Consider the following 9,850-nt stretch of genomic DNA (forward strand, 5'->3'; position numbering starts at 1 on the left):
TAATATTAAAACTTATGTTGCAATTTGTCCTGTGTCGGTCAGAACAAAAACATTAAGTATATAAATAATCACACATACATTCTTATATACATATGAAAGACTTGGTAAAACATTTATACTTTATCACATGAACATACGCCGATATAAAGTTCAATTTATACATATCAAAGCTTAAAACGATTTACACAGTAGCAAACATATGATTTTTATGTTCTTATAACAAGGGGACGTGTTTTTGGATTATCAGAGAGAGAGGGCAGATGAAATTTGTATATTTATAGTTTTATACATTTTGATATGGGCTGAATGAAAATGAAAAAAAATATGCAAAATAAATAGAGTAAAAACTAATAAACAACTGAATTTCACTGCATTCTTTTGAGTGTAAACTCTTGTCAAATATATATAAACTAAAAATGTTGTGTGCAAAATACTATACATATATATCGGTCCATATATATTGTGGCGACATCAATATTAGAAAATAGGACAACAAAATTCAGATAACTGTACAAATATACACCGAAATAAATTATTATAAAAAGGATGCTGCCAGCTCATATAAAATACTATAAGTATATATAATATATAAGTATATAATATATATATTAAGCAAGTAAGAAAATATGATCAACAACAAACAATTACAACCAAACTATATATAAGACATGCATATCAATAAAACAACTGATCATGCAATGCGTCAAAGTTACCAAGAGTATATATAGAGGATTCAAAAATCAGTAACAAATAAGAAATATGTCTTATCAATATAAACAACATGTGCATTCCATTGCTTATACAATTTGAGCTCCCAGTCCCCAGTACCTGATTGAGAGTACAAAACAATTTGATAATGGCAAATATAAGTATGTACTTGCACTGATAAAAGTGTCAATAGTCATGGGTTGTTAGAAAATCGAGTTTCTAAAAAGTAGCCAGAAATTTTACAGTTCGGTCCATATATATTGTGGCGACAGCAATAATAGAAAAAAAGAACTAAACAATCAACGATACCTGAACAAATATACACCGAAATAAATTATTATAAAAAGGATGCTGCCAGCTCATATAAAATACTATTATCATTCAGTAAACGTACAATCTGAGACAGAATTATTTAAATCTTCTTTCTTTTTTATTATCCGTTATTTGTTTTTTCTGAAATGATAAAAACACAGTTAATAATATAACTATTATCCTACATGGTCAGGAGGGTTAATATATACTGAGTCAGAACAAGAAGCTAAGTCAATAAATAAGGCAACAGTAGTATACCGCTGTTCAAAACCGATCTCAAAAATACACCTGCCCAACTGAAATTGTCTTGCTGTAGTGAAGTGTTGCAAATGGTACGATGCCCATAAGTCACTGCACCGAGTATGTAATGTGACAGTATGATGCTTTATCACTTGTGTGGTTGGCGTATATGTAATATTTTTAAAGCAGTAACAAGACGGTTGTCATACGCGGAACCGGAATTGTTGACCCTTCAGAACACGATAGCAGTACCTGTTTTTTCTGTGGACAGGAGTTTGATTATGATTGTATATGATATAGAATATTTAAACAATGTACGATGATTGGCAGTATCTTCGTTCATTTTACGTTACATTAAACCATGAATAAATGGACTTACGAGAATGACAGGACTCATTTCAGTAAGGTTTGTGGGAAGTTCTATTGGGTTTCCAGGCTAATTAGGTCGATATGTTGGCGATTAAAAAAAATTCTGAGATTTCAAAAGTATGCTTCCAAGTTCACACCTCACACATACCTAATTTAGCCATTAGTTTATACTTGAGTTTAGAAACCACAGTTATAAAACAGTCAACCACCATGTCAATGTTCTTCGGGTTACGTTGTCGGAGCAGGTAAGTGTATTTATTTTTAATAGAATATCACATCAATATAAATCAGGATGATGTTTATAAAACGGTTCAGATATACTTAGTTATCGCTATTTTGTGCATTTTTCCTTTGATTTTTTTTTGTGATAATTTTTCATATCATGCTACTCGCTTGAGATGGAAAGGTATCGCTAGAAACTAAGGAGGCACGTGGCGTTGCTAATGAAATTGACATTAAATTGACAACGTCGCCATAGGTTAAGTAGCGATAAATACTCGATCGCCTTTCTCGCTTTCACCGTACCGGCACAAGCGAGGACATTAATTAATTAAACTCGTTAAGATGATCAACGATAATCTATAAATATACATACATGACATCGCCAATACAATAATCTTGAAGAATTTGTTTGGCATCTCTAGAATGTCCCACCTCTTCAAAAGCACACGTCGCATCCCTTCCAGCATGCTCTAGAAGTATATCATATCCACCAGGATGCTGAAATATTTCCATATGATGATTTAAATGTTTTCAAACAACCTATTTAGATTACCTCGTAATATGTATAATAAAAGGCAAACATATATTGATTAAAGAACACTATCCCTGAATAAGAAGTGTTCGGACGATTTCGATCATGTTGACTAATTTGTAAATCTTGTTTCTTTGATAATTTTTGGTATTCAAATTTATCTACATCTACAAGTGGAACTAAAACGTTCTGGGTATCAAATATGAGGTAGGATATGTTACACCTTTTGAGCAACTGTTATTCTCCTGCTTTGGTGGATGTTTAAGGATTGCACAAGATACAAACAACCTTTTGTTTTCATGACTAAGTCTGGTAGCTAACTTTTTTTCGATGTGTTTTGTGAAAACACTGAACAATGTGGCAGGTAGTTGTAAATTCTATGTTCCTATATTCATGTCAATTAATGTGTTCATAAAGAATGCACAGCTATCCAATTGGGAAAACAATATGAACATGCATGTGTGGTACAATACTTCTTGCTAAATAAACGGTTCTATTTGTCTTCTATTTAGTGGACAAAGGGGAGCTACTCAATTCACACTGTTATGTGTTGTTTTTCTTTAAAAACCTACTTTAAAATGCAAATTGGGTGCAATAATATATTGATCCTCCAGTACCCATAAGCACTAACCATTTATAAGTCATCAATGACCTAACGAAAGGTCAATGGAATATATTGTCGTAATTTCGTACTATGGTTCTAAATCAGCCAATCTAATGTTTCGTGGCAATCACACCACATCTTTTTATTTTTATACATACCTCAAATAGGAACTTGGTGACATCATATACTTTATTCTCAATTATAATCCAACATGACGTCATGTCATGATGATCAGCGACGTCTGTGAGTGTGTATTTGTTTGTCTGTACATTCACTACATCAGCTGTTGGCGTAATTATACAAGAATCCGCCTGATGTACTCTTTGTAGAGTTGCCGACATCTATAAAATGTAATTGACAAATTATTATTGATTATTGTTTTGTCTTTTATAAAAGCTTTTTTAAGGAAATGAACCAATACCATTAAAAACATTTTATTCTAAATTTGTTAAAATAGAACACAAGGCAGACCTATCATTGTTCAGGAGATTCCTCTTTAGTAAGGGTCTTGGGAGTATATGTCTTACTCAAGCAGTTTATGTAATTGGAGTTTAAATTAAAATTGTATGTTTGTGGCTTTTTCTGCAGGACAATTATATAGTTTTCGTGAAGGAAGGACATACGTTCAACACATTTCGGCTTCTAAGATAAATATGAAGCTTGCATGATAAGTTGTATACATCACCCCACAGTCAGTAAAGCAACTTCAGAAAAAAAGTATATGTGTCTTCCTTTTTTGTTGATCTGATGGTAATACAGAACCAACAATGTGTGTACCCTCTACAGCATTCAATGAATGCAAGATTTTCGAACATGAAAAATCAGAAAATGCAAGATAAAAGGTGAACATCTTTAATCTGTATGAGTTCACTATGAACATTTTGAATGATGTTGAAGAAAAACTAATGGGTTTACAGACACCACAAACTTGAAAACTATGGACCCTGTATGTGTTTTGAACAGACGGGGTCTGCTGTTATTAGACCTCTTTTTCAACCTGGTGACGCATATAAAATGTGTCAAGGAAATAAACCAAGAGCTTATGATGCCAATGATTCTGGATATGAAATATCAGACGTAGAAAGAAATCATTAAATATAACGCCTGAAATAAGCGATAACTGTTCGATGGTTTCTAATAAAGAAAATGACAAACATAAACATGGGTTTTCCACTGAAAATAAAATCACTGTAATATCTATGTTCCAGACCATATGAGTATTTGGACCGTACGCGTACGTTCCGGACCGTATACATATACTCGTACGGTCCGACCATGCATACGCGTACTGTCGGACCGTATGAGTATACGCGTACGGTCCAGTACGAACTGACCCATACATGTTATTTGATCATATTGGTTAATTTAAAACAAGCAGGTTTTTTTAAGTTTTACAAATTGCTATTTATAATTTATTACAATTAGATAGATAAAATGAACAAACGAACAATTGAAATTAAGTATTTGTTTTATTGTATATCCGAATCCTATTTTGGTACTCTCGCCCAAGGTGACACAATTCAAGTAACGTAATATTTTTCACATTTTCATGTATGCAGTTATGCATGTTCCTTTGCATTTGCATGTTTTGGTAAAGTTGCAACATATTCTAAAACAAATGTCCTCCAACATTATGGTTAGTTCCGATATCTTCAATTTCAGTTATCATAGTTCAATTTATGTACTACTGATCCACATGCTTAATACAAGAGAGTAACAGATTTAATTAGCGTGAAGTTTCAAAAAAAGTTAAAATATAAAGTTTTTGTTTCAATTACAATTGAACTTTTTTATATTGATTTGATAGTTAAGTTATGTTGATCTACTATATGCATTTTTATCTAATAAACTTGACCAACTTTTAGATATTAGTCAGACCGAACGCGTACGGTCCGACCGTGTCGGTATTTTGAAAAAGTACGCATACGGTCCAGACCGTACGCGTACGGTCCAAATACTCATACGGTCTGGAACATCTACACATTTCCTCTTTAATCGACATGTCTTAAATAAGAGATATATTATAATGAAAGTAATTTGTTCGAAAACTTTGGGAACTATTTTTTTGATTTTAGTATGGATTAAAGATCCTGTAACTGTGTTAGCATACATGACGCTTATCCTTTTCACCGATTAGAAAATTCTGTACAATTTGTCTTTGAACCAATAAAGAAAGGTCACTTACATATTTTTTTCGTTTATTAATTCTTACTTTACCGTTTCTAGCCAGAGAGTATTTTTTTGTCATTGTATATTTATCCAAGAAAGTTTCATGTAAACAAGGAACCAAAAGATGATATGTCAATATAAGGGATATGAATAAAGAATAACATCTCCTGGTCTTTATTTATATTCACATAAATAACTATGGTAGTAATTGCTACCCGGCAAGAACTTCTCTGTACATTTCAACAACCAAATATCTTGGATATTTGTTTCTCTTTACCATTTAAATTGAATTAAAAAATGAAAAATTGTTAACATGAATTTTAACATATTTAGATGTTAATATTGCAACTTGAAAATGTATTGTATCTTTGTCTTAAAATAAACTTCAATCAGCCCTATTTTCATAAAGAGAACGAACTTATTTAAAATAGCGCCATGTTATAGTTATCAAATTTTTATAATTTCTTTTACGATAATGCACTTAAAATGCATACTATAGAACCAATGCAAATATTAAAAATTCACCTGAATTATAAATTATGGTTAACCACAAATATGAACGTACGATAGAGAATTTGCATATGTACTATCTATTAGCACAAAATTGAAGCATAAATCTATGAGACTGATCCAATGCTTTTAAATAAAGAAACGGTAAAAAGGAGATGTGATGTGTACGTCATTGCGACATCAAACCAACAGCAACCAAACAGAATTGGATGGAATGTTCCAACTATGTAAAATGACTGTTGAACGGAAAATCAGAAATTTATGTGAAAAACGGGGAACTTTATACATGTATTGAAAAGCTGTATTTGACCAGAGACATATATGTATTATATGTCTCTGATTTGACCAAACTTTTAGGAATTTTTGGTCCTCACTGCTCTTCAACTTCGTACTTTATTTGGTTTATTTTTAACATTTTTTTATTCGAGCGCCACTGAGTGGTGAATCTTTTGTAGACGAAACGCGCGTCTGGCGTAAATACAAAATTTCAATTCTGGTATCTATGACCCGTTTACACTGACAAAAAGATCGATCTTAGAGACCTCTAGAGGTGGTTTTAAAAAGATCGATTTTATTTGAATCGATCTTTTTCTTTTGGTGTAAACGCTTATAGGTCGATCGCGATCGATCATTTTTCGGCGGGTGAATATGACGAGTTTATTTACCCAAGACTGTTTAATATGTAAATGATTTTATAACAATATGAAAATTCAAAGCAATGTCAAAAAACGCAACAGTAAACACAATTTCAACCAAATGTCATTTTAGTCTTAGTTCTTAGGTCATGCATTTCTCATCGCAATACATTAAAGTAACAGTCGACCTCGGGCAAAGCTGTGTGGTCACTGTAAATACTGACCTACATATTATTATACATTTAATTCACTACTCAGACCACTTGAGGTAGAAAAAAGAACGAACAAAAAAAAAGTAATACTTGCATGGAGTATAAACAAGGACGTATATATGCAAGTATTTTATTAAAACTTGGTCGATTATAATTTGAATAAAAATAACACATATATCATTTACGTATTTGAAATCTCATAAAATGGACGGAAAATGGACCGTGTGCATGGAAGACCGGGTTAATAAAATTGAATTGTGTAAGCATAAGAGAACCCTATTTTTTTTTACAGTGGCTTACAATAGTAGTGCTGTTCCATTTGCATTGTGAAGTTTTATCGGGGGAGGGAGGGGAGGACATAAATTTGTGAATATGCAAAAGATCTCATTGTTTTCTGTTCATTTTTCCTTTCTTTCATAATTATACAAAGAAATAAGTCACTTATCATTCAACAGTATTGTTTTGAGTTCAAAGAAAATAGGACAATTTAATATCTTTAGTTACATTGATGATGATTTCTTAGAAAATCAGGGCGATGAGATGCTATCTACGAAATATACAAGATACAAATACTGGACAAGAGTTTCACATAATACTGAGTGCACACTTCTTTAGGCAAAGATATACCAAAAGTGGTCCTCGCTGCAAAACCAACGCTATTGAAGTTCCGATTACTTTTGCAAATGAACTGCAGTCATTTAAAATGGTACCCAACACTTTCCCTAAAATTAATTTGGCTCGTTTAATTTTCATAAAATTTTGACAAAGTATTTACTTTGACCCTTTTACAAAAATATAAAAAAATCAAAAATTTTGAACCAAGCGTTTTATCAGAAAAAATACACTTGTTATATAGCAGTTTGACAAACACTAATTTTGATCATCGAGAAGCTTTACATTGCCTACACAATGCAACGTAATTAAAACATTTAGCTGATATTACAGAGTTATCTCCCTGTAGTTTTAGGTACCACCGTAAATAGATAATTTCAAATTTTATAGAGGATGTTATTGTCATTTTAACTAGTTGATCTCTACTTAGCAGAAGTTGATTTAAAACAAGTGCCCCTCCTTGTGATACGCCAACTGCCTCATATTGCTTGTATGCAGAAACGAAGGTGAAAGTATATACTTTTTGGACCCCAATACCACTCTATCCCTTTCATTAAATCTTTAATTCATCATTACAAGAAATACTGTAGATTACATTATTTCGTTTTGCCTTATAACTTGAAAGACTAGTAAGAAAGTGCTACCTTGGATTCCTTTGGGAAAACATGATGCAATTTTATTACTTTTAGGATGGGATGCGGTCCAGGGTAGTACACCAGGGGTGTCTCTATGGTTCACATGTGTGTTTAAAACGCCAAAGTTATGTAAATTGTTTTACACTCGTTCAGTCGGACTGTCCCCTTTCCTCCCAGAGAAACACCATATAACCTCAAATTAAAAATCTGGATCTGTGCCATGTTACATATAATGAACCAGTATTTCTGTACAAGTCTCACATTTTTTGAATAATTCTATCAATATACAATGATATATTCATTTTATAATTGAAAATCATAGCTGTAATGGGATTTTTTTCTTACTTCTATGAAAATCTATAAGCTGTTAAGATATGTGTACAGTGAACATATGTAAACATAGAGTTATGCGGACCTCAACAAATATGGTATTCAACCGCGGATCCAGAGGAGGGGGTGTCCGGGGGTTGGAACCCCCCTTTTTATGGACGATAAATGCATTTGAATGGGGACATGTAATTGGAACCCCCCTTTGTCCTGGGTAAGGAACCCCCCTTTTTAAAATGGCTGGATCCGCCCTTGGTATTCATTTATACAGTAAACAATTTGAAGTAAATCTGCCATTCAGATATTTTTGTCCCCCAAAAAAGCGTATTTAAAAGCAAAATTGTGTAACTCACCTCCAGAATTTTACTTTCCACACATGGTAATGTATAAACAGTTTAAAACATCTAAATATGGTCAAGGTCGTGTTATATATGACAACCAATGATATCTAGCGTAGAATACACACCTATTTTTGGTTTGTATTGAATAAATGGGTTAATGTTGTGAAGTGCAGAAAATTTCTTTAAAATTCATTGTATATAATAATGTATGACTAGTTAAATTTCAAAATGATTGCAAATGTGTTGGTGCATTTTCTTGAAAAGTATACCTGTAATTATTTTACTGTTCCAGTTTTGGGACAATGCTTTTTAATTTTAGCTTACACATACAATTCCTTTGATAATTTTATTTCCATTTAACATTCAATATGAGTCCGTATATCCATGTAAGTATTGCACCTGAATTCGATGATCTTCAATACTGACGATCCTATATATTATCTATATATTGATAAGTTACTGTGTATTGTTAATTAATATATTTTAAATTGTTAATTAGGAAGACAAAAAATAAGGTATAGAAAGTTTCTAAATACACCTTATTTTAATTTTTCTTCACAATTATTATATTTTTTTTTTAAATTGAGAGAAAAAAACTATTGGATGATCCTCTTTTCATAATTTCACTTGAAAAATGATTGAAATAAGGAAATATTGCGTATATTTATATTCGGTTTAGAGAGTGATAAACTTAATTCGTGTAAATAGAGTGAACACTTACCTGAATAACAAAATAAGCGAATTAAAAATATTTTCTCTTCTTTTTACGATACAAATCCTTAACTGATACCACTGACAAATGTTGCGTCAATAACAAATAAATTTGGACAGTAATAATAAATCAAAAAAATTTAAAAATCTAAAAATAAAATATTCTCATTCTTTAGAATAAAGAGCTTATTTAATCCTCAATAAGGATATATTGTACGAAAAGATAAAAGGATTATCCTCCGCCTTCTATCTAAACATACGATTTTAAAAATATCTTAATATGGGGCCCTTAATATTACTGATATATTAAAAAAAAAATTACAAAAATTACGCAAGAATTACATTGTAGTTAAACATGAGACTATGGCCAATGTGTTAATGTGCCAAGTTTGACGGGAGTGCTAAATTAGCAGATTTCCTAGGCTGCTTTTAAACTGGTTTTATGCTTTATTTAGCCTTTTTAACTTTTCTTTTTGAGCGCCACTGATGAGTCTCTTATATAGACGAAACGCGCGTCTGGCATACAAAATCTTAATCCGGATGTCTATGGTGAATTTATTTCCTACCTGGAAATTACATAAATACGATTAAAAGCTAATTATTTATCATTTTTAATAAAGATTTCCCATCCTAATAACAACAAGTGATAACATATCTGTTTAATATTAAAATAATGTTATTCCGTTGGTGAGATTTTTTTTTATACTTAAA

At 31.7% G+C, this 9,850-nt stretch overlaps 1 protein-coding gene across 2 annotated transcripts; it reads right to left on the minus strand.

The window, feature by feature from the left end:
• Positions 1-696: 696 nt before the first annotated feature.
• On the minus strand, positions 697-9,268 carry LOC134723133 (cytochrome b5-like). Of its 2 annotated transcripts, none has more exons than XM_063586772.1 (4): positions 9,150-9,268; positions 3,146-3,328; positions 2,225-2,349; positions 697-1,161 (listed from the first exon to the last, which is right to left on the minus strand). In XM_063586772.1, exons 2-4 carry the CDS (start codon positions 3,326-3,328, stop codon positions 1,149-1,151), a joined length of 321 nt encoding a protein of 106 aa, XP_063442842.1. In that variant the 5' UTR covers positions 9,150-9,268; the 3' UTR covers positions 697-1,148. The 2 variants fall into 2 exon arrangements, with proteins under 2 accessions (XP_063442842.1, XP_063442843.1); XM_063586773.1 differs by lacking the exon at positions 9,150-9,268 and adding an exon at positions 8,441-8,501.
• Between the last annotated feature and the right edge of the window lie 582 nt (positions 9,269-9,850).

The sequence above is a fragment of the Mytilus trossulus genome, chromosome 6 (genome assembly GCF_036588685.1).
Source record: "Mytilus trossulus isolate FHL-02 chromosome 6, PNRI_Mtr1.1.1.hap1, whole genome shotgun sequence".
NCBI lineage: Eukaryota > Metazoa > Mollusca > Bivalvia > Mytilida > Mytilidae > Mytilus > Mytilus trossulus.

Coding starts and splice junctions, on each gene's coding strand:
- LOC134723133 (XM_063586772.1), bottom strand. CDS start 3,328: ATGTCGGCAACTCTACAAAGAGTACATCAGGCGGATTCTTGTATAATT. Junction 2,350..3,145: donor TCACCAAGTTCCTATTTGAG/GTATGTATAAAA, acceptor GAAATATTTCAG/CATCCTGGTGGATATGATAT.